Below are 26,522 nucleotides of genomic sequence, written 5' to 3' on the forward strand. Positions count from 1 at the left end.
AACATTTTAATTTGAAAAATTAGCAAAAGGAGAGAATAGAAAAGAGAACACAACAAATTGTATAGAAATGTGTAAGTTGCCATTTAAAATATACCTTAGAATGCTTACTTAATAACAAACTGCAGCATACTAAGAGCAGAGAAGTGCAAACAAATGACTTTGACATCTGTTTCAATTGCTTTACGCCCATGTAATAACCCTAAAAGTCAACTTCAAAAGTGACCACACTTTCAATCCATGCATGCCATGGGCTTATAGCTCCCATGACCTCCACATCTTCACAGCAGGAAACTGTATAGCCTACCGTACCTCAGAAAGGTGTCAATTGTATATACAATATTTGCATGTAGACTAGATGGATTGCAAACTTTCGTAGGACACTTTCACACTGCTGACATGACCAAAATATTGTTTTCATAATTATCATGCAAATGTCACCTTAGTTTATACCGCTCTCGCTTCTGCTACTTGGTACAGAGAATGAGAAGTAGAGTAGAGATGGTCACCGCCTAAAAGTCAGACATTACAAATACAGATTGTAGCCAATATACACACACACACACACACACAAACACACACACACAATCAACAATCGCATAGGTTGTTGGTCCTGTTTTTTGCTGGCTGTCTTATATTATATAATGTACAACTCTGTAAACATATAAGGAAAAAGAAAATAAATAATCAACAGCCAACTGAAAGGTGCATCATGCTTGTGCTCAAACTGATTCAATGTTCCCCAGTCTTAATGGCTCTCGAATGACATTATGATTGATGCATGCATAGTAGATTTGAGAGAATTAATAAAATACAGGTTATTTTCTTCAATGAAATGTACAGATATTATGCACACATTGTTTACCTCAGTTTGTGTTCAGGCTCTACTCTCTACACGAGTCTTGGCTCTAATTTGAAATAATTATTACGCAGCGTCACAGCGCTGGAACATTCTGAAAGGGGAAATAAGGTTTCAAATGCAAAGTCTATGGAGACAAGTAGAGTGTCTCAATGTTTTAAACAGTGTCAGGATTTTCAACAGAAAAAAGTGTGGCGTCAAAGCTGAAACTTTAATTTAGCATCGTGTCATGGATTAGAGTTGAATTGGGCGTTCTTTCTTTTAAATATAGCATCCTGAAGATTACAGAACCAACTAGAAAAGTGCGCCCCTTGGATCGGAGGACTCCACCAGGTCGGGTTGCCTACTCAGGGCCTGCAAACTATGTGGAATCAGAAAAAATGTGACTGATAAATCTTTATCACATGACTGCAGAGACAGTATAACGATTTGTGTGAGTTTTGGACAAAATTGTAGCTATTATAGCATAGTTATTACGGGCCAAAATATAAAGTGATCTGTTAAGTGCCACCACAAGTCCTTTTACAAGAGGTACTTCCTTGGCTTACTGAGAGTGTACGTGGAAAGTCTCACGCCGGTCCAGCGGTGCCAGAGATTAGCTGTTCACAGACACACTGACTGACTGACACACGCACAAACACACACACAGACGGATGGCATCAGCAAAATTTCATGTCAAGGACAAGGAGACTTGAGCTCTGAGTCAGTTCATTCATGGATGCTGCTTTGAGTCGAGTCCTTTACAGAGGTGTCTGTTGATAGTGAATCACCTATAATGGACAATGGCGTTCAAGGACTCCTTTCCTCAGGCAGTGGACCACTCGACGACTCTGTATGCCCGTCGTCCACATGCAGCTACAGTACAAATAGTTTTAGTGGGGAGAAAGGTGAGCATGTTTCAAACAAAGAGACAGAAACATCCCCCGTGTTCATTTAACTCAGATAGTGTACACATTTTTACATTTACTCTTGGGAGTAGTAAGAGGGTACAGGCATAAGATCCGACATAGCAACAGTCATTAGACCTACACCAAACCCAAACCTAACCGCACGCGGGAGGCAACGCATGTTGGGAGCAACGGGTGATTTCCGCATGTCGGACATTTAGTGTGTCGGATAAGCGTCCGCAACCCGGAATAAGATAGATAGATAGGAGATGGCACTACAGAAAGAGAAGCAACACAGCAGAGAGAGAGAGCTTACCTTGATGTCAATAGACCTGGGCAGGCCTCCCTTCTTTAACCAGGGGTGAATCCCCACCAGTTCTGTCTTCTGGTCTTCTGTGAAGCAAGGCTGATGCTTCTGCTTCAGCTTCATTCTGTCCTCCCTGAGCACCGTTTTGATGTCACTAGAGACCAAAACACACACACACACACACGCACATGCACACACCCCAAAACAAATCTCAGGATTATGTTTTCACACAAAAAAGTGTGGTTCAGAGTCAGAGGTAGCAGGAAATATCCGCTAAATGTGATCATCTATCAAAGGGAATAATGAACTCCATGGTGAGTGGCAATCAGCCTCACCAATCAGCCAGGATGCAGTTTGTCTCTGTCTACCATCTAGTGGCCAAAAGTAGTCACGCCATGTGTGTTGCTCGTGTGAGGCAAGTACAATGTGGCACATTGACCAGTGACTCCCCCTCCCTCCCTGACTGTAGAGTGTAGAGTGTAGACCACTGCTGTCACCCATCTCCTCCTACTCACCGTGAGGGCAGCTGATAAGTCATCTTAACCGTGTCATCTATGCTGGCTGTGAGCATCCACAGTGGGTCCTGCAGTCCATCCTTGATTATGTCTTCACTCTGATCCACCTCCATGGGCTTTCTCTCGTTGCTGCTTAAATGACCTTTGACCTGCTGGCTGTTCTGCGATGAGTCCTCACTGCCAAAGTAGATACTGCTGCCGTTGGTTCCTGGGGGCCCCACAAATAAGTTGGATATCATTCAATTTGAACTGATGGCACACTGTACACTACACTGGTACACATGCTTTCTAAATTATATATGTATATTATTTTAGCTACAATGATGTCACAACCTATGTGCAAATGAAGGGAATCAACATCTCGTGATTGTGTTGGAAGTGCAAACAAAAGGTGCTTCTTCCATGTGTTTGTGGGACACAGAAGCTTTAAAATGACTATTTAGTCCCCCGTCTTCATATGTCATAAGATGCCAGTTGATCCAAGTCCCTGTGCTACAGAAATTATCAACTATAATTCTGTAAAACTGTATACAATCCCTCCCAAAAACTCAATGCTGATATCTGTGTTGTTTGTACCTACAATACAATTATGGCAAACTCAACCACGCCCCCTGTACCTGTACAGTATGTGAGTCTTTAAGAATACAGTATAAACTATACAGTATATCCCATAAATCTTAGGAGTGTAATGGTACACATAATATTGAACCGTTCTGTACGAGGCTTTCGGATTGGCACGCATTACGAACCGAACAAAGGTAATTATTTTCATACAGTATGAAGTACACTCACACGCACACACACACACACACACACACACACACACACACACACACACACACACACACACACACACACACACACACACACACACACACACACACACACACACACACACACACACACACACACACACACACACACACACACACACACACACACACACACACACACACACACACACACACACACACACACACACACACACACACACACGTAAACATCAGAGAAGTCCAAAGACCTTTTCCGTTGCTGGAGGCTCCACTGGCATAGTGTCCACCAGAGCCCATGGAACCTGAGGTGGCCGAGCTAGTGCCTGAATGAGAGTCTGCATGGAGAAGTACGTCCAACATGGAAGACGAGGACGAGTTGACATCGCTGTTGTTCCCGTCGTTGAGTGAGCTCGCCTGTAAAAGAGGAATTCATGATGAGGCTCTAGTGAACACAACCTCCAACTGTACTGAATCAGTCATGACAGATGCCCTCTACCTGCTCCAGACAGACTACCTTACTGTGTGCATTCCGAATGGTGACATCTCTTTAGACTCAAATTAATGTTTCTTCTCACTGAGTGGAATATTCTCCATCACACCATTAACCCCATGATGCAAACGTCATGTGTGTGTCACACTCTACACTTCAGTGCAGTTCCATAACACTGTCCACTTAGACACAGATCAATACGATCGGCACTGTGCAATTGTGCATTATAATGAGGAATAAAAGCTATATAAATGACTATAAACACTTGTTAGCACCAAATGGGCTGGTATGAGACTGAGTAGTACATAAGAAACTGATCTACTGGGATTTTCATGCACATGTCCCCCATGTCTCTCCTGCTTCCTCATGCCCCCATGTCTCCTGCTTCTGTCTCCTACCTACAGTACACGTTATCCCAAGACAAATGCTCACAGAAGCAGGTTATGTAGTCAGTAAGTATACAAGGGACCAGGGACTCTAACAGAAGGCTATTGGGTAAGGGGATAATGGCATCCTAGATTACCACCCTGTGGCGCACAACAAAGATCACAGGTCAGATCTACCATCTTTAATTGTCGCACACACACACACACACACACACACAGGAACATATCTGTTGCGGTTCCGTTCCCATGGCCGCTTGAAACTTTCTCCCTTTCCGCGGTGCTGTTCCCCTGGCCTCCACTACAGAGCACTGTGCTGTCCTGTCTCTCCAGGGACCTCTGACTGTCCTCCAGCTGCAACAGGTTGAGCTGCAGCAGAGAGCTGCATCTGGACTGGAACAGCGGAGGGCTCGCCTGGCCCCCAACCCCAGACTGTGGCGTGGAGGAGCGAGACAAGCCCTTCGTGGGAGCTATAGGAATTTCAGAGGCCATGGGAAAGGAGAACAAGGGAGACAGGCACCACGCCTGAGGACAGATGGGATTCTGAGGACTACACTGGTCTGCGAAGGCAGGCTGACTTGGGATGGCGCCCTGCCCTGGGAAGCCAGTCTGATCAAAGTGCTGGGGCTGCACAGGGAAGCCACCAGTCTCTTGCTGGTAAAAAGGCTGTTGTGGAGGCGGTGGTGGAGGTCCGTTGCCCACCTGAGGAAACACAGAGTTAGGCAGCACAAGGGCCACGACAGGGCTCACCATGGATGCCGCGTAGGGAGCGAGGTGAGTGGCTGGGGTACACTGGCTGTGTTCGAGGCCCGTTAACGAAGGGTCTAGACAGGGCGTCAATTCTGTCAAAGTGTTTTCTCTGGAGTACACCTGCAGAGGATATCCTGGCATAATAGTAGGATAGGCCATGGGGAAGGTGGACTGGGATGTGTCGGAGGCAGACCAGGAAGTCTGGTTGAGGCCCTGGTTGAGAAGCGGAGGTCGGAGCCGTTGCCGTCTGTGGTGGGACACTGTGCTGTCTGACGACTGTGTGTATCACACGTTTAGACCTGGTCTTCTTGTTGCGGGCGCCACGGCGGGTGATGGGTTCTGCACCGTGCTTGAAGGACCTTGCAGCAGGCACAGCTATTGGCATGAGAGGATCAGGTTAATTAAAGAAAACTAAAATCAATTAACCACATCTATTCTGTCGTAACAGGGTAACATTAGGCGAAAACAGCGGATCTACGAGCTCACAATGAATCACAACAAGACACGTTGTGAGCTTGTGGATTGGCTGTAGATTTGGTGTAGTGGGGGAAAGGGGAGGGGAACAAGTACAGAACCCGGGGGACTGCGGTCAACGAAATATACCGAGTGGTTAACTGTCCTATCCTGTGTGTGAATGGTGGATACAGCAGGTTTGTGTTTGTGGCATGGTCAGAATTACCATCACTTGGCATCGGTCCCCTGTGGCGCTCCAGGTACTGAGAGCAGTCGACCTTGAAGGCCCCGACTCCTCTAATCTCTCTGAAGCGTTGCAGGAAGTCCTGCTCCTCTTTCTGAGTATGAGCTGCCAGAACTTGCTTGGTCAACCCTAGTTTCTTATAGGGCTCCCTCTCCTGGATGGACGGTGAAACAGCACTGAGGGAAGGCCCAGTGGTCTGGTTGCCCTCTGTCATATCCCCTACTACTCCATACACATCCTCGGCAATCTCTGCATGGAAAACAGAGTGGAGTAGAATTAGACTGGTGCCAATGAGTGTCACACATGATGTGAATCACCAAAGTACATTATATAAGCTAGCCTAGCACACAGCATACCATAACCTTTGCTAACGTTGCTAACATGGCTAGATATATGGACTATTGTTTTGTATGGCAGTGTTTTTCATATCAGGGTACCGTATGTGTACCCCTAAGGGCACACAGAGGTACTACACTGGGTACATGAGAGGAAGTGGAAAATAACTTATTATTAATGATAAAACATTGATAAACTCTGATCTGTCTTAAAGTCTTAATTCAAATTAAATCAAACACCTTACTAGTACAACTGTTATTGGTTTGAAAGCAATAATTAATTGCCATTATACTGTTTTATCAACGTTAGACTTACTAACGTGTATCCTTTAAAAGGGATAGTTGGATTCAGAAATCAGGCAAATGAGGCATGTGAATGAACTGCAATCAGAGCTATGGTTTATGCTGATAGAATTATGCATACAGTTGCTGTCGAGCAGAAAACTTGTATCTCCATATTTCATATTTCGTTTTTCTGTTTCAGTTTTTTGTTTTAAATTATGGGATATTAAGGCCAATTGCATTACAATGGCCACGGTTTACACCGTTTTAAAGTGGATTTTCATGACAAGCAACTATCAAGTCGGAGCAGTGGCTCTTTTAAGTGAAAACACGGCAGGGAGATCTGGAACACAATTGTTTAATCACGGCATTAAAACTGTTAATGTCCAATTGTATATATTGTTGTATGGAAGTGTTGTCCAAAATATAGAAAATTGCCAATCTATACGCTCACAACACATGGTCATGCGACGTTAACTTGGAAATTGGGATGCGACATTTTATCCATTGGAACACAGGTTCTTTCCTGAAAGGTAACTGTAGTACACAAAGGCACATGCTCACACTCATCTGAAAGCACAAGTGCTAACCTGACTCACGTCGGGGTTTCTTGTCTCCTACGTGCACAATGGTGCTACTGTAGCTGCATTGGCTGGTTACTGACACCACACTCTGTGGTTTACTGGATACAGGCAGGGGCAGGGAGGTGCCCACCACTGCTATGGCCGTGTCACGCTGTCTTTTGTTTGCCTCGTCCAAAGGAGGAAGGTCAGACCGATCCTTTAACAAAACTGGCTCTGCCACAGAGAAGAGAGAGATTCCCGGGGGAATAAGGCAAACTATTTTTGAGCTAGAGCTTTTTCTTTGGCAATCACAACCTGTGATTTATATCCAATATGTTGCCGAGTTTGGTATCTTTTAATGATATTATAATTCCTGCAGAAGGACCTACCTACGGATGCCTGCATGGCATTGCTCCTCTTCTGCTTGTATTTGTCTGAGTTGGAGGAGGTGGTGTTGGAGGATAATGGACACTTCCTCTTCATGGTGAGGGGTAAATTACAGCTCTCCAGGTACCTGAACACAATGGCACACGTATTAACCTCAACCTTTCTATTCTATATTCCATTTCTAAACATGCTTTTTTTTGTCTCCTTGACCTTTCCAGTTGCTTCCTTCAGCCCTTTAGTCAAGTTTCTTCACTATCAATCATGAGGACATAATGAGTACAGACATAACAGCACATCAGAGAAAATCACATGTTTGAGACAGTGCCGCTGCAAGGCTGCACCCATTCTTAAAGAGGAAAGGTTCTGAAAAAAATACTGCAGCAATACAGCAGGATACTGATGCAGTGTGGCAGGACCAGAATGAATAAGCATACCGATAATGTGTACAAAGATAAAATGCAGAAAGGCACACACAAAAGGACTTTTGTTTACTATTTACCTAGTTCAGTGGTTTCAACCAGTGGTCCGGGGACCACCAGTGGTCCCTGAGGGGGTTCCAGGTGGTCCCCAGCTAAATGAGTTGGTAACCAAATGGACCCTTATAGATCTTTAACTCTTGAGGGTGTAAAATGAAACCAAATGGACCTGCATTACTAAAGTTACAAGAAGTCTACACAATCAGAGAATGTAGATAATGCCTGTTATCTCTCCGAATGGTACCAACATCAATACAGCATGGAATTGTGGACAAAATCTTATCCAACGACACCTAATATATTCTTTAGTTTTGGGTCTGAGTTAGAGACTGAATGTCATCAAATGGTGGTCTGTGGCTCAAATGCAGAATAAATAATGGGCCTTGATGTGAAAAGGGTTGAAAACCACTGACCTAGTTACACTGTCCAGACAGTTGATGTGCTGGTAGGAGTAGACGGTCTGGTCGTTGAAGGCCAGACCCTCCTGGAGAAAGGCCCTGCTCTGCTCCATCATGGCCCCTGATTGCCTCCAGCTGAGAGGCAAGGCTGAGTCCTTGGGCCTCACCACAGTTGAGCTCTTCTCGAGTGACTCTGCTGGGGAAACGGCCAAGAGTTAAGGCAAATGTATACTGTTCTGAGACCGTGATCCGTGTCCTGTGACAAAAATCAACTCTAATCGCATTCATTTCCATTTAAAATATATTGTTTTTTGCATAATGCAATATTTAAGTGAAAGGGCATTTGTTAGAATAAATGAGAAACTCTCTCGCACGCACACACGCACACACACACACACACACACACACACACACACACACACACTTAATGCAGAGATTTTGCACTGACGTGCTCTGCAAGGCCATATGCCCTTTCAGCCACGCATCCCCGTTTTCCCCATGCAGTGAGGGGTGGGAGGGGCGGCAGATGGGCTGTGGAACTTTACTTGACGGTACAACGGATGTGCGCAAAAATCTAATCTTCGGCGAAAACAGAAGCGCAACACGAGGATAATGGAAGCATTCAGTCCAGATGTCCAGTTTGCTAATTCACAACAACAACAACAACTACTACTACTTTGGTGTTGAAACTTTACATTTATCTAACTATAAACCTTCACGACAGCAGACAGCTTACGTACAAATATAATTCATGGTTAATTCACTTTAACCATAAATGGTTCCACCTACTGGTTTGACATTGCTGGTCTCTCCCTCGTCCTCTGGCCTCATCTTGTTCCCAGTGCCATTGTTGGTGCTCTCACCACAAGGGGGCGCTGCCGCGACATGATCATTGCTGCAGAGGCTACCATAGCCACTGGAGCTGGTGTTATGAACTGGCTGTCACACACACACACACACACACACACACACACACACACACACACACACACAGAGTACAGGAAAATGCATTGTCAATGGAGGGAGACGACTGCCCACCATGCAAGGAGGCGAAGCTATCAAAAAGCAAAATGGCACATTTGAGAAATGTTTGTGGCTGTAAACACTCAACTATTTGAGATGGAGCAGGTTGAATTCTTTATGAATTCAGTCTTTATGAATTCAGTTCATACAGTGACATGGTCTGTGGGGGGCGGGGCCCCCATGAGGAACTGGACCAGGGATCTCGGCCCCCATGAGGAATTGGACCTGAATATATATAGCCTATATATATTCGACTCCGTTCGTCCCGTAACTCACCAGGTCGCGCCCGTTCGCGCAATTCTCGTCTTGCATTGACTTTGTATGTAATCGCGCCGCTCTAACCATCCAAGTCTGGCACCTTAACACCTCGTTTTTCCCCCTCTTGGGGGCGGAAGATCGGATCGGTCTCTGAGTCCATACACTTATTCCCCTCCCTCCATCTTTGAGCTTTCCTGCTGGGTGCAGCTGCTCGCTGGGCCTCAATTCACTTATTTAAGGATGTTGCACTATGGAAACTTACTCACTGCTGCTAGTGTGAATTCAGCATTACAGCTGAAGGCATAGAACATTGCACAATTTATGTACTGTGTCTCATTATACTCTCTTGCTTCCTCTTGTTCCTGTTCTGTATCTTCTTACCTGCAGCAGAAGCTTATGGATCTGCTCTGTGATCTCCTGAATGTCACAATCTGTGCTCTTTGTCTCGCCCGGGGCAGTGGCTGGTGCCAGAAAAACATCCTCATTCAATGGGCCCCTGGGAAAAGTAGACAAACGGAAGCCTTGAGTGCACACACCAGATGAACCAGAGGAATAAGGCATTACTGCAATAAAGAGAAAGAGTGGCTTGGCAAACTATGACACTGTAATAATAACCCTATATTGCAAAAAGATAGGAGAGTGGTACAAACATGCAGACTTTGTGCCTCCCGATGACAAAGGAGACCTTCCGACTCCACGGGTCGACAAAGCTCGACCAGCTGGTGTCGAGGACGATGTACTCTCCATTTCGAACACAGAACCGGATGGATGAGTGGTCAAACGGCTGGCCGGCATACTGAAGGACTACGGAAGGACATGAAACAAACGGTCAAATTATATGGCATAAGCCATTTTCCTCTGCAGATACACAGCATCTTCACAGGTCCACCTGAAACAAAAAACAGAGACACACAGGTTCAGGTCCATGATTTATTATGGACTATTATTCGGTCCAGACCAGGTCCCTTTCCATCACTATGGGACTATGGGTCCCCAGTCTGCTTATCATTATGTGTGTAATGCTCGAGTGAATGATCAGAGAAGATCAGTGTTGCCAACTCTTGTGAGAGAAATAAGTCAACCCACCTCCAAAAACAAGCCCAAAACAAGCCCAATAATATTGCCATATAATACTAATAACTAAATATTTGAAGCATTTATCATTATAAATTATATGTGCGTTTACATTTTTGACCCTTAGACCATGTTGGTTAAGCTTTTCTCTGTTTCATCAATGGTTTCACCCAAACCCCCACTCACTTTTCCTGTGAATGGCCAACATGATCGGTCGGTCACTGGGATGCAAGTGTGTGAGGATCGGGGTACCAATGAGGTCCTGGGGGAGATAGCCGAGGAGTGGAACAGCCCTGAAACAGTATAGAGAACAATATAATAGAGTAAACAAACAAAAACAAAATAAACTGAGGAAAATCAGTGAATGAGCAAGTCCCCAAGGAAGTCTGTGATCGATCTTTGTGCAAAATGTCAAGGACTTTGGGTCAAGGGTAAGAAATCAGTTCACACTATGTCTTACCTCTCATCAACATCCTGGAACAGGCAACTTTGAGTGTGCGTGGTAGTGAAGATGCGTTTGTCTGGTAGGATTCTTGGAACTGGAAAGGAAACAGAAAGTATTCAAGTTATGTGGTCAGCAGTACACCAGGATTACTTTAGACTCTAAAGTAATCCTGGTGTACTGCTGACCACATAACCGCAGCAGCCAATGAGATGTTTAACCTCTAAAGTTTAGAGGTTAAACATCTCATTGGCTGCTGCGGTTTGCTCAGTCTAAAGGCGATCCCTGCCGGAGATTCCAGACGGAAGTTTTATTTTGAAAACCCCCGAAAATTCACCCTGGTAAACCATAAGTAGTTATCGTCCATTACCGATCTACTGCTGGACACTTTCGTTTTCATCAGAGGAATTATAGTAACCGCAAGGTATCGCAGATTTTTTATTGAACAGGAAATATAAGAGGCTATTCTGGATGAATAATAATCCCCAAAAGGTGTCAAAGACGTCATCGGCAGGAAGCGCCATTAGAAAAAAAGGCAGGAGCATGAGTTAAGTCCGTTGCTCTCCCCAGGTTGGCGGAGGGTGTGTAGAGCCCAGGATCACAGTAGATGATTGGCACAGGGGTGAAAAATGGGTTACAAAATCGTGGGATAGAAAATATATTAAAAAAAAACCCTCTAAGACACAGCGTTGCTTTATAGCAACAATTATATTTTAATTAATTACTTAATTATTTTTGGCGGGGGTTGGCGATAGGGCCTTTCTGTGTGGAGTTTGCATGTTCTCCCCGTGTCCCCTAGGGTAGATAGATACCCTCACAAAAACATGCCGTAATCGTGGTCTCTAAAACTACCTCCCCCTGGCCAGCCGGGGCGCCTGATGGAGGGGAAAGGAACTGGTCGGAATAACGTGTCCCTTCCATGCGCTACGTCCGGCCGAGGAAATTCCCCTCTGTCAGGTGAAAAGAAGCAGCTTGGACTCCTCATGCATAGAAGGAGGCATGAGGTCAGTCCGCTGCCCCCCCAGGTTGGCAGAGGAAGTGTAGCGCCCAGGATTACATTAGATAATTGGCACTGGGTGATAAGAAAAACTGGGTTACAAAATCGTGGGATAAAAAAAAAAAAAAAAAAAAAACACTGTTGTGTGTGGTGGTACCTTAGAGCAGGGGTTCCCAAACTTTTTTGGACCAGGTACCCCTTTTGGGGTAGATATTTTTCCAGGTACCCCCTCATCCTCGCAACACGGATAACAAATAAATGTATACGTCTAAATGTAGACGTTTAAATGTAGACGTCTAAATGTATACAGACGTCTAAATGTAGACGTCTAAATGTGTACGTCTTCTCTTATGGGGGTCCCTGGCATATCTTTTCAAATGGGGGTCCACGGGCTAAGTAGTGTCAATTTGGGGGTCCTTGACATGAAAAAGTTTGGGAACCACTGCTTTAAACACTTTAGCACTTTATGAACATGAACAAAATAGATGGGTCCCCCCTGGAACTCCCTCAGGTACCCCTGGGGGTCCCCGGACCCCACTTTGGGAACCACTGCCTTAGAGTATATATTAATAGAGACGGCACCCGGAGGAATCCCTGAGGCGAAATGGACATAGTGGCCGAATTTGGTATTGCAGCGCTCGGCCAAACACATGAATGCGCTGGTTCAATGTGCAATGATATAGGTTGACTATCATTGCGCACGTTCATGATGACACGTGAACGCCGTTTCATACGTGAACGCATGCAATGATAGTCAATGGCCAGCGCTTTCATGTGTTTGGCCCAATCAATCCCAGAATGCACTCTGTTCCTATCCGGAAGGAGGAGTGAAATCGCCTCATGCGCTTTTGAGCAACTTAATGCAAGTGGCTGGGAGGAGAAATCCGGTGCCGTCTCTATTAATATATACTCTAAGGGTGGTACAAGGCAGGTTGGGGTGCTTACCTTCATAACCCGAGTGAGCCCGCTCTGCCAGCAGGAGGCAGCAGAACTGTTCCTCAGCATGCTCTGTGTCCTGGACCTTCATCAGGTAGGGTGTGATACAGAACGGATAGCCGGTCTCCATCACAGTCCTTACTGCCACTGGATAGAGACAAGAGCAGAGATTCAGACAGTTGTGAGGACAGCTACACGGTATGACAGTATTCTACTCTTGTCTTACATAGTTGCCATTTGTTGCACTGATGTTTGTCTAGTCGTTTGGATGTTGAATGTTTTAAATGGACCGCAATATAAACGAGCCTATAGCGTTTTTGTGATTTCATCAATTTTGGCTTTTTTTTATTATTGCACTGTGTACTTTAAAAAAAACAATTCAATAGTTGTTTTATAATTAGGATATGAAGTTGTTGGACTCAAGGGGGAACTGTGTAGCTATTTTCCACTGGTTTTCCACTGGTTTTCCACTGGTTCCACTCGGCTTACCAGCTAAGCCAAGTTCACCACAAGGTGAACTTGGCTTGTGTTAAAAACAACTTCTGATAAAAACAACTTAAACATTGAATTTGCTTTCATGGGGTCTTTAAGTGGAGATGTATAATTAAGCATGCCAGTGTCTGTGGGTGTATGTGCGTGTGTGTTTGTGTAAGTACGCGTGTGCGCACATGTCTGTATGTATGCACGTCCGCCCGGATATCCCTCTCCTGGAAGAATAATTGGGTTGCCTTTCACATGCAGTAGGATGGGCCAAAATAATGAAAGGCATTTAGAGTGGAAGAGACAGTGAATAAACACTACTCATGAGGAGCAGATGGCCTGGCAAAATCACCCACCTGATACGACAGAAGAAGGACTTCTCCTGCATGCAGTCTGGTGGGGAGGACTCTATGATGCGGGAAACAGACAAGGTTAAATTCAAAAGTCAGAATTGGAAAACTACCCAGCTACAGCAAATACCAGTAGTTATCAGGCAGCTGAGTCTCCTGCTCCCTCACATAGCAGAGATTCACAGCTCAAGTCCTGGATTCATGAATTAAAATAAGGGGGAAGAAATCTAGGTGGAAAATGAAGGAGTCTATTCTTCTTTGGTATAGGCTAGCTAGCCGACAGGGTTCCAGTCATGGTTGTTAATATCGAGTGATTCAGAAATGTCACCTCATTCACACAAGAATGGTGAGAGCATTGGCTAGCGGTGCTTTGAAAAATTTAACTGATCGCCAAAAGAAAGCCAAGACAAGCTAGCAAGCATGCTTTAAAGATTATTGTAGATTCTATCCAGAAATGTCCTGACCCATCATCTAAGTCAATCTGTATGTAATAATCCCACTTTATTGGGCATTATCCCCCGATTATAAAGTCTACCCAGGCAGAGGATCGGGTATATCTTATCCTAAGTGCCGTCAATCACCTGCTCCACTACACATGCTCCAGGAGGGCAGGCGGTAAGGCGTGGTGAATGTACACAATCCTCCCCGTGACGAGAGACACGGCCACAGCGAAAATATCCTGTCGGGGGAGACGGGCGCAGACTTTTAATTTTAAAATACATTGCCAGAAACTGGCAGTGATTTTGATCCTGACCTCAATGTGAAATACATGTACAGTAAAGAAGTGTATTCAATAGAGCTGCACAATATACATATCATATCGCAAATTACCGTTACATATTCCAAAAGAGTGTTTGTTCTTCTTTTCAGATTATATTAATTTCAACAATCCAGGTATAAAGGATGTTTTTGTTTAGATTAGAAGAAAATGTTTTAAGTGGAGCAGTGAGAAACTATGTTGCTAATTTGTGGTACTGTTTAGATTCATTGTCAATAGCAGCTGTAGCCAGGTGCAATGTTTTCAGTAAAACCATATTGTTAGAAAGGATATATAACTTATTTCTTTCTTTCTTGTACAGACAGACAGGTTGCATGGGATTGATTGCAGTGACTTACGTTGTTTTTGAGGGTGTATTCAGAGGTAATACTGTCAATCTCCTGTATGGTGTAACGAGACACGTCCAGGCCCGTCGGCTGGCTGTCACCACTCATAAGCAGCTGATGATATTCCTCATTTGCTGAAACACAAGTAGAGTCTGTTTTTCTACGACGTCGTATTGTGTTTCCCTTTTTTTCCCTTTTGTTTTGTGTATTCTGTTAGTTATCTAAACTACATGGGAGATGATGATACCTGAGAATGCATTCCCCTCCGATTATGCATTACTCATTATACCCGTTATCAGTGTACCCACTGTACACTGTTGTTGAGTACCCATTGTGGTGGAAACACAGACAGACAGATACGCAGAGATTACGCAATTTATAGATAGACTATGCAGAACCATTACCATTTTACCAGTTGTACCCAGAGACGAAGAGTTCTTATAATTGTCACGGGGCCTAAATAATTAGTTAGATAGACATTTCTGGACAGCCGTCGATTCGACAGACTTCCCACGTCTCACAGTCGAGTCCTTGCCGATACTCATGGCAAGTTTGACGTTGATTGGTCGAGATATGCAGAGGACAGTCAGACAGACAAACACACGTCTGTATGTTGTGTTTGTTTTGCCTGAACCTTACCCAGAAATAAAACCACATTTCCTGTTACTAAACAGACTGATAATGATAACCTTTGGTACACAGGTCAGTATTAGCGTCACTGTTAATGATAAAGAGATTCTGATAATCGTTTGGTACAAAGCTCAGAATTAGGCGCCATATAAATGCACCATTTACCATTTAGAAAGAAGTTCTTATTGTAAACAAGCTGCTGCAGCGAGTAATAAGATAAGATAATTTTTTATTGATCCCCAGAGGGAAATTCAAGTGCAATATTGATCTCCTGACCTGAAATGTAGGTAAACCGTGAGAAACAGCCCAATGCCAAAAACGCATTGATTCTTTACACTGCTACAAAAATAACACAGCTTTTGTGCCGATGTCAACCCTTTCTGATATGTAAATATTGGGTCTCATTCATGAAATACTTTTTTACAACCTTTCGCTATAGCGTCATTTATTGTTGAAGAAAACAATTGCTCAACAAAAATACACAGGCTCGCTAACTTCCTAAATAAAGGATAACGGTAGCTGGTCCAGGTACAGGTTAGGTTATGAGACTAATGAGAACCTGACTAATTACTAATTGAAGAAGACGACTATGGAATGCTAACCTGCAGCCGCTGGTAGAAGGGCTGTCCTGTTCCGAGCTCAGCAGACTGAAAGCCACGGAGCTGCCTGGAGGAGATGAGCTGGAATGTGAGATAACAGAGACAGAGAGATTATTCTCCTATTCATCATTATTCTGTTAATATTATGAATATTGTTTCAGTCAACCGTATTTCAGATGCGTAGGCAAAGCCCTTTGTCTAAAATCCATGACACGCAGTGAACAGTACTGAGTTGATAGACAGGCGGAGCTGGGCACGGAGGTAGCTATGAGAGAGAGAGATATACCAAGAAAAACATTGGTTTCATTGGGCAGGGTCACTGAATTGAATCTCTCTTTTGCACTCATTATGTCAGAGAATATTTATAAAACTGTTCTCTCTCTGTTCTGGTCAGTAGGATGGTAAGGGCTTCATCGATGTCAGCACAATTCACAAAATATATTTCATCTCACCCTCATTTATGCATCTGACCTAGGCAATATCAAAAAGAAAGATGACAATCTAGCCATGGCATGAACATTCAACAATGTCAACAACATTACTCCGATGTTACGGTTCAAGAGTTATAGGCCAAAAGGTAAAGCGACCTGTTATGGCACCACCAAAGGGAAAAACAAGTGGTGGGCATGCAAACAAAGCATTTCAAAATCTGGCCCAACAAGTCAGACTCCGATATAATCCCTGCACTGACAGAAAGGATCAGTTTTCGTAACAAAATAAACTTCAAAAAGTCTCGTTTAATATAACGTGGCCCGCTTTAGGGCACAGGCTTTTCCAGTGTCAACAGAGGGATGTTTCAACCAAAGTTCATTTCAGGACACGACTTGTTTGCCCTGTAAGGTTGAGGGAAAACAGAACCCTCAGCGTGCAGATAGTAGCAGAGTTTGTGTACTTTAGACCAGCGGGCTGTCTGTTTCACACATTGGCTAAACTTTATCTTCCTATTTCTGAGCAACAGATCATATAATATGGCGTAGTTATACTGCACTTTAAACAGTTTCTAGTTATAGCGTCCTTAAGTTAGCACTATCTAAGGCAGCCATAAATCTTTCAACCGATATGGAAATATCATAGACATGTAGTAATCAACATGTAGCCTACATTGTTGATTACTACATTGAGTGCATTCATTCAGACATGAGGTTAGACTGCAAACCAAAATACCTTGGAGTTTTAAACTGCTACTGTCAGCAGAAATATCTAAACATATATTGAGGGTTACTGTAATAGCAGTGCTATGCAGTACAGCAAAGATACTTGAGGATGTTCTAACTACTGTTATTTTATATTGTAAAATGGAAAATGGTGCATTTATATAGCGCTTTTATCCAAAGCCAACCAACGCTTTACAAAGATTGTGCATTACATTCACCCATTCACACACACATTCACACACCGATGGCGGAGGAAACCATGCAAGGCACCAAACTGCACATTGGGAGCAAATAGGAGTTCAGTCTTGCTCAAGGACACTTCGACACCAACTCTGGAGGAGCCCGGGATCGAACTGGGAACCTCGCGGTTGCCATCCAGCCAATCTACCGGCCAATCTACCCCTGAGCCACTGCCGTCCCAACCAACGTAGTAAATCCCTAAGGAATCAAACGAATCCCTATAAAATAAAGTTTAATGTTTGGGGGAAAAAAAGGATACCATGTCATTTTACATTTACATTTCTATGTAAAATCCATTCCTGCATCCACTGACCTCTTGTTGCTCTCAGACGACCGCAGCAGGCCGGAGTCTTTGCTGTTGCTGTTAGAGCTACCCGCCATTGACTCCCCATGGCTCTCGTTGCCGTGACGGTCATTCCCATGGCTTTCATTGCTGTGTGACTCTTTACCACTTCCACTGGACCTGTTGCTCTTCATCTCCACATCCTCCTCTTGGAGCGAGGGGGAGTTGATGCTCTCGCAGGGGCTGTGAGAGGAGACCAGGGGACCCTGGCTACTGCAATCGCTGCCCTCTGAGGTGAGGCCTAGGTCAGGCCTAGCGTGGCTGTAGCCATCCATCTGGTGTAGCTGTGCCATGGAGCTGCGTCCTGATGACCTCTTAGGCATGGAGATGTAAGAGGAGGCTCCCCTGCACCCAGAGGCCTCAACCTGGCCCTTCAGCTCTGGGTAGGAATAAGGTTGGGAACCTGAAGCCTGAGGCTGAGCCTCCGACGTGAAGGAGGTGCTGGTGATGGCTGGTTGGTGGTGAGCTGAGAGAGGCAATCACTCCATGAACTACTTGGGTGGAGCCATGGAACGATGTATCTATAGAGAGACAAAGAATAGAATACACTACATTAGTATGTCTTTTTAGGAATGTAACATAACGCAAACATTTTACTCCATTTTCTGTGCTGCAGGCTTAGAGGGGAACTTTGCAGATGTTTAACACAAATCCTTAAGACAACCCTTCCCACTGTGTTCTGTGTGTTGAAAGTTCGCTTTCTCAGCACAGAAAGTCAGTGCTACACAACGTTACATTATTCAGTAACAGGTCTTCTCCAAGACTGAAAATGATATTTCTGGATGATGGAAGATTCTCACAGTGCATGTGTGGGTCCCGGTCAGGCTGGCCTTGATTAACGTCATCCCTCATCCTAGCATTGAGCTGTCAACTCGGTTTAGGAGTCATAGCAACACAAATAATTGAATATGATTATGATGCACAAGTCATGATTCAGCCTGACCTTTCTCTTTCAATGACGATGTGAATAGTGACACCTGTGGTTCCGTTCCGTGTTTACTGAATAACCAAATGAGTGGCCATGACTTTTTTTTCCATATTGCAGAGGAGTGAGCACTGATATTCCACTGGGTGCACAGTAAGTTCCTTTCAACTTCCTTGCAAAATCTGTCAGACGAGTTGAGTGCATAGTGCATAAAGTAAAATAAAATCAGGCAGGCTGGAGTGAGATGCAGGATTGCAGGGCTTGGCAAGCGTTTAGATGGAAGTTTATGTTGTTATCCTCACATGAACCCAAGAGTGCAGCTGAGAGCTTTTGTGTTACTGTGTCTGTGTGAGTGTGAAATCGCAGAACAAAAAATGTGGGCATTTGTCCTTAGTGAATTAATAACATACTGAATAAAATGCAAATTAACTTTTTGCTTGTCAATAACTCATTGTCTGTCAATTAAAGAACAAACATTTCGGATATACAGCCTTCGTCAGTGGCGAACGAAGGCAGTAGAAAAGGTATACGTAACAATATTATGGTTTATTTTAGGGCCCAGGTAATACAATTAGAGTCTGCTTTCAGGCCATCACAGAGTGGAACATCTCTTTCTGTGGACATGTTGTTCACTGATTCATTTGGAATGAGAAAAACATTATTATTGCAGTGCACTTCAGATCATCCCTGCACTGCACCAAATAGTAAGTGCACTAGGGTTACTTTCCATGTCTTTTATCCACCAGGCATTGATAATTATTGCTGATTAAGCACTGGTGCAGTGTGAGTAATCAGTCATTCACTATAATGTGGGGGCAGGAGGAAGGAAGCAACTACAAACGCATGAGAAACAAGGTTATGTAAAGAAGGAAAAGTCACGTTCTACACAATTGGCACGCATGCACCAAATAGTGGTGCATTCAATTAATCAATATGGCAATATATCGATAGAACATCCGGACAATAGGTGAATCGATCGAGGCTGCTGTATCGATACGGCAATAAACGGCATGAATTATCAGTGTTGACAAACGTACCTCTGTTTAACGTTATCAAAGCCCCCCTTGCAAGTTGCAATGCACTCCCTTCCCAGACCACTTGTTAGGATGTTTAGACATTTTATATTTAAAGATCTCTGTGGGCCTGAAAGTGCTTTATTGTATTTGTGCAACATGGTCATTATTTTTGAATTAACATATAATCTATATCGATATATATCGTTATCGTATCGTGGCCTCTGTATCGTGATACATATCCATCGTGAGATTGCAAGCAATATCCACCACTACCAAATAGATGCACTGGGAATGGATTGGGAATGGGAAGCATAGCCAACATTTTGATGGAATACATAAGTCATTGATTTCTGGGTGGACTAACTATATATAATTGTTTTTAATGATTGTGAAATATCTTTGTCAGATAATCACTTCAGGAAAATAAAATGTTTTCTCGTGTCCACTGTTTCGATGTGTCTAAAGGCCACAGAGTACGTTTCTGACTGGGCAGTATCAGTATGGGCTGTCATCGTGAGAATTGGTTAACAGGCCAGCCAGGGTCACCCCTATGCAGACACACTGTATGTACTGCACCACGTTACCAAGAGGGCACCTATGATTCATATACATGACATATTTGCTGGAAATATTTATGAATTGCGTGCATCGGTGCGTGTGACGTGGAATATGTACAGTGTCATGTGTTTTAGGTGTGTTCGTGACCTTGGGCTCTCCTCCTTTTTCTTGTGATTTGTGTGTATTGCATGTTTTATTGATGCGGAAAGAATGGGAACAAGAGACGTGAGCAGAGAAGAATGTGTAGAGAGATGCAGAGAGATTATACTGATCAAGTAACTGCCTCTAGTCTCCACCATCACGTGTGTGTATTTATCTATTTTGCACTTGAGTGTGCGTGCATGTGCTGCATAAGTGCTTGCTGCATGGTTGTGTCTACCGCACCAAAATGGCTGATAACTTATCAGCAATCATCCAGCAATATAATATGGAGCACTGTGCCATACTGTACCATTGTATTGCTTTCCCAGGTTAGTAGCATACAGTTTCCAAATAATTGATTGTAAACAAAAACTATTGAGTCTCTTCTGCAATTAGCGCCTTGAACAGCACCAAAAAAAGACACTGCTTAAGCAGCACATTTATGCTCAAGGCTTAGTCTGGCTGTATTTAATTTTTTCCATGGTTTTATGTTTAATATTGCCAATATTGGTATTTTTTTATGTTGGTGAGGCGAATGGTTCTCGAGTTACGTGGATTACAGAGGTACGTTTACAGACGCACAGAGACTTGGTGTATTTATAGATACTAGAGCGGTGCCCGACGCCCGTTGGAGCCTCTACAGCGGTGCCCGTTGAACACTGGCCTACTTGGAACGATGCAAGTTGGAAATGAATGCCCCACCCAAATATTATGTCTGTGTCTCTTTTATGCACAAATTTGGAGTTCTCTGTCAGGCATGACCAAATATGGAGTCTATGCAGACGTCAGAATGATGTCAGAACAGGCCAGTTCCATATATGGTCCACATCCCTGGCAGAGGCCTTTTTGGGGCATTTCTGGACAACCATGGGTCCGACCGACTCGACCGGCCCTGCACCCGTGGGGTGGGGTGGAACGCGTGTGTCGAATTTGAAGTCGTTGGGGCGAACGGTTCTCGAGTTGCGTAGATTACAGACGTACAGACGTACTGTACGTAGTACGTACACACGCACAGAGACTTGGTGCATTTATAGTTAGATAAGATGTATGACTATTTATTTAGATTGCATGATTAGGGCACCTAAAGACACACAAACCAAAATGACCAAACTTTTTGGTAATTTCATTTATTTTCCTGTATCTGTGAGAAGAGGGTGCTCAAGCCAACCCACCTCTATAAGAGACCAGAAGCAGGTTGTGAGTCTTAAATGAATTAGATCTAATGGAGAAGTGAGTGACCATGACCAAATATTGAAAGGGCCCACCTTCTCACTAAATTATATTTCAGACTTTGAAGTGAACTCATAGGAAAATTAATGGAGAGGGAAATGAGCGGAAATGTGTGGGATTCAGAGTAACAGAACACAACTGATAAATAAAAAACAATAAATTAACTAGTATTTAAACTTAAATTAAATGAAGACATCAAAACATCAAAACAATTTGAAATTGGAACATTCACAAAACCATAATAACCTCCTAGGTTCATGTAGGGACAGCTAATCACACCATTAGGCCCTACCCAACTTCCTGGATGCAAACAGTACACAGAACTGACAACTGCACTCCATGTCAAGTGGAGGAGTGCTCCACTGGAAAGAGCAGATAAGGTCATTTGTCCTTCATTCTTTAATAAACTTGTTTCTACCACAGTGCTCAGCCTCTTGACACTGACAAAGGCTTGATACTTAGCTGAAACATTTGTCATGCTTTTAAGACATGTGGAACAATAAAAGAAAAAGTCAGAGGAAAGATTAAGGTTTGGGTGGGATGACATTGTCTGCCTGTCCTTATCTTTCTATTGAGTTATCACATATTTCATCTGTGTGCTTGGGTGTGTTTTTTGTATTAAAATGTTAATCAAAAGGCTTGGTTCAATTAAGTGTAGCCGTTTCCGAGGCCAAGTGTAGCCTGACTCAATAGGCCTTTTACGAAACCTGTGCTCAATGCTCATACTGTTTATGTTCCGAGTGTGACCCTTCACTTGATATCGTATTGGTATCCTCCACTCTTTAACCACAGGAATTCCATTTGGAAGTCCACACAAGAGCTAACAGCCACCCACCAGAGGTGGAGATGAGTATCTGTGTTCTACAAACTTTGAACTTGAATAAGTTATATACTTATAAGAATAAGCTGTCAAAAAACAATATTCCTTACAATAAGTCAGAGACATAAAAAATAATGCTGGTAAGGCCTCTAGCAGCTTACCAGCATTTTATTTATTTATTAATGACAGTTTTAGTATTTTAGTATCTTCGGTTGTATAAAACAAAAAAGACCATGGGCTGTGGCAAAAGGATTTCTGTCAGGCATGCTCTATCACATTCACTCTCCCAAATGGGGCTTTCACTGCCATTTATTGTACTATTTAGAGAGCCATTGTGGAAAATCATGTCGTAACATTTGAATGGCTTTCAGGAAGCACAAGTGGAAAATACTAGATAATATTGCGAAAAAATAAGTATGCATCCTTATTATCTGTAGCAACTGCAAGCAATGTACAGTTAAAATAATAAAACATTAATGTGTCTTTCCGCTTTGCCGTAGTGTGCAAGAAAGCATGAACATTAGTGGTTGCATGCTGTCATCATGTTACGTCCAATGCAAGACATGAAAGAGTGCACACTACAGTACACACACACACACACACACACAGTATGATACATGTTAATGACATGACATAATCTGAATGTGTCATGGCACATTATAGCCTGGATAATGCACATTATACATCACACGTCCCCCACTGTTTGCTGTCTTGCCTGAATCTATCTAATCTATCACAGCCTTGGTAAAATATTCTTAATATTTAGAATTTAATCTTTGTAGAGAAACCTTTTTTAAGACGATGTATTAATATGACTTATGTGGTGTGGTCAGACAATTATTTCAAAGAAACGTCGCACAGCTCGTAGGGCATCCCTGAAGGAGAAATACTTTGTCATATTGGTCAGCAGCACTTCCTCACTACTGCTGTGCACTCTTGTTACATTGTTTGTTATCACTATTAAACAATTAAAGTCAACAGGACCACAGTGAAAAATAGTGCAGGAAAAATCTGTTCAGAAGGATCTATTTGCTACAAAAGCATAGGAGGGCTGAACTGGACAAGTGCAACTAGTGTCCAAAAATAGCATTTAACAACACTCCACAATCATAATCTGTGGAAACCCTTGATCCACAGCCTGGGGGTCCACGATCCCCATCAGACCTCCAGCTTAGAAGTTTCCTCACCTCTGATCAAAGTTGGGAGCCCTTGCATGAAACAAGTAGTACCTACATTGTTTTGCATGTAGGTACTGCATTCCAACTAGTTGTAACTGCATTGTTGCAGACCGGTACTGCATTCCTTTAAATCCTGTCATGCCCCTTATCCGACATTATCTAATTACAAATCATGTACGTATGTATGTAGACTACATGATGGTTTTGACTCTCATCTTTCTTTTTCCATTGTTCTAATCGATTGGCATAAGTTACATTCACAACCATGCAAGGTCATCTGATATGATCATCAAGATGTCACCAACTATCGAAGAGTTTGGTACAAGAACTGGTAGAACTTGATCTCCTCCTGACCTCAAGTAACACTGTCCTGACTCGATCTCCTGAGTGTCATCTGAAAAGCCAGCAATCTCTATAACCATATGACATGCTCCCACACAACTCTGTGCCTATAATTGTATATGACATGTCATAATTATCACAGGGAATGTACTCGATGAGAGAATGAAGAATTTAATCTACCGGTATATCTATAAATATATCTTTAGTAGTCTTTATTAGCCTAGATTTCGGCAAGATGTCATGTTACCGCAAAGCAGTGGAAGAGAATGCAGAGCTAGAAACAGAGAGGGGGGAGAGAGACATTGCATCTATCAACTTCTGAGTTGCACTGTGAGAGACTGACGCCTGGTTTCTTTGTGCTTAGTTTTACCATGGCACAATTGTGTCAGAGCTGATCTACAGGCTGAGAACGCCTCGCCTGTGGTCTTGTACAGTACATTGCATGTTTTCTCTGCACGACACCATTGTGCGACGAAAGATAATCCAAGCTTGAACTTGTGACATCATCATGGCTATAAATATATTCCGGGAGCAACACTGTACTGTATATCAGAGCGACAGAGCCTACATTTGCCTACTAGATTGTTTGCTCACCACACACACACACACACACACACAAGTACAACTTACAGCACCACTCACTTCAGACGGGTCTGTTTTCATTTAGATTTCCCTCCCCAATAAACACACTTTTGGGGAGCTTTTACAGTTTATGTTATAGCAATTAAATGTCACACCTGCAAACAAGCAAGCAATAATGCAGCAGGGTGAAATGAGAGAGTGAACTTAATGAAATAAGTAATTGAAAGACTAAAAAACTGCATGCCAGGTCCATTCTTATGATTGAGCATTTCTTGGGGGTACGTACTAGGGCCTGGGGTGCCATGGGCTAGCTCCTTTGGAGATGCTAAAGCCCTCCAAGAGCCCCCCGCCCCCTGCAAATAATACAAACACAACAATGCCAAACTTGATGCAATACATTTTGCACAAACCTCTAGAACCAGTCCAGCCAGGGGCGTAACGGCGTTACATCCTTCCCGTGTATGTATCCCAAAAAGAAGTATGCATTATGCACGTCCGTGAATTCCTTAGCGTAGGTGGTCAACTGGTCATCTGACCATCAGTTGACCACCACCCAGTGCACCCAGTGATAAGGAACGCGTAGCTACTAGCTAGACGGGTTGACACCCGACACCAACACACTTCTGCTAGTTCAAGTTTCCAGTTGCGCGCGCACGCGCACGCGCACGCACACACACACACACACACACACACACACACACACACACACAAACACACACACAAACACACACACACACACACACACACACACACACACACACACAGTGACTGTCAGTGAGCGAGTGAAGTTGTGAACAACACCGCTAAAGATTACCTCATTCCTGACTCCTCCCTCGTCTTTTGTCTACTCTGCGTTCATTGGTTAAGATGATCGTCGTCTCCGTGGAAATTATACGGAAATGGCCGTTCCGCGCGGTGACTGGCTCGTCGCGCTGTATGTAAGGACGTCATACTCTTCACGAGGAATCCCAAGACTACAGCCACTAGCCAGCGTGTGAGCAGCGCGAGAAAACACTGGCTCGTAGTAAATGTATGCCACACAGCCTGGTGGTTCATTGGCTCACAGACTGTTCTAAACTGTTGTTATACAATTTATGTTGATTACATTTTGTCGTTTTCTGGTGTGTGTGTTGTGTGTGTGAGTAAATTCTACAACCACCTAAAGAAAGTGACCCAGATGCAGTCCATAAGGCACTGTCTCACTCTCACACACACACAGCGATCACACAATCACAGTGTGGTATGGAACCTGCTAAGCCTTACAGGAAGTACCGGTATCTAGAAATTTCATAATTTTGAAAAATTGCAAAGTGTGGTTGCCGCAATCGCTTATATAGACCCCTCCCACTAATTTTGCTAGCCAATTACAATGTCACCCCTGTGATCATGTGTGATAATTTGGAGGAGATTTATACCCCAAAAAAAATTCCGCTAGAGGTTACTCTAGCATAAAAATAATAAATAAAGTGTTACAATAGTCTGGTTGCCACACTAATTATCCACTTAAACCCAATATTTCAATGACCTGGATACCCCATCCCCTTTTTTAAACCAGTCCCCTCGTCAGGAAGTGCCCCTCCAACTGAATCAAGTTCCCTTGATTAGGGTGCTGGGTATATTGGGAGCATTGTCTATTCTGCATCAGATGAAGATTGTTTAGGAGCAGTTTATTTATCATTGATTTGTGGTGGTACTCACATTTGTAGGTCATGGTTCTGTCCCCTGCATAGTTGCATCTATTATGAATGAAATGACCAGCCTACAGCCTAGTGCCTTGTGCCTGGAACTAGTGGTCCAGGCACCTAGGCTGGTATGGGTTTGAGTCCCGATCTAGTCTAGACCAGTGTCTCTAGACTATAGACACTGGTTTTATTTATATTTTCCGTAGTATGTTTATGCGGTGTATTTATTATGTGGTGTAACTTGAGATGACTATTATGAGCATGTACTGTCCCCTACAAGCAACAGGTTAAGACGTAAGATATTCGTCAATATTAGTCA

The 26,522-nt window shown here is 43.5% G+C and overlaps 1 protein-coding gene across 1 annotated transcript; it reads right to left on the reverse strand.

The window, feature by feature from the left end:
- Nucleotides 1-25,209, reverse strand: per2 (period circadian clock 2). Its single transcript, XM_080779004.1, is given in 25 exon segments — nt 1-1,711; nt 2,060-2,204; nt 2,566-2,773; nt 3,587-3,752; nt 4,449-5,247; nt 5,249-5,336; nt 5,641-5,907; nt 6,866-7,072; nt 7,228-7,352; nt 8,115-8,278; nt 8,889-9,038; nt 9,762-9,876; nt 10,031-10,184; nt 10,641-10,747; nt 10,915-10,993; nt 12,839-12,948; nt 12,950-12,976; nt 13,666-13,717; nt 14,241-14,289; nt 14,294-14,338; nt 14,776-14,897; nt 15,453-15,481; nt 15,996-16,073; nt 17,700-18,250; nt 24,932-25,209. Coding segments are annotated over 24 exon segments (3,705 nt in total). The 5' UTR covers nt 18,053-18,250; nt 24,932-25,209; the 3' UTR covers nt 1-1,645.
- Between the last annotated feature and the right edge of the window lie 1,313 nt (nt 25,210-26,522).

Source organism: Protomyctophum bolini (assembly GCF_963924005.1).
Source record: "Protomyctophum bolini genome assembly, chromosome: 12".
In the NCBI taxonomy this organism is placed as follows: domain Eukaryota; kingdom Metazoa; phylum Chordata; class Actinopteri; order Myctophiformes; family Myctophidae; genus Protomyctophum; species Protomyctophum bolini.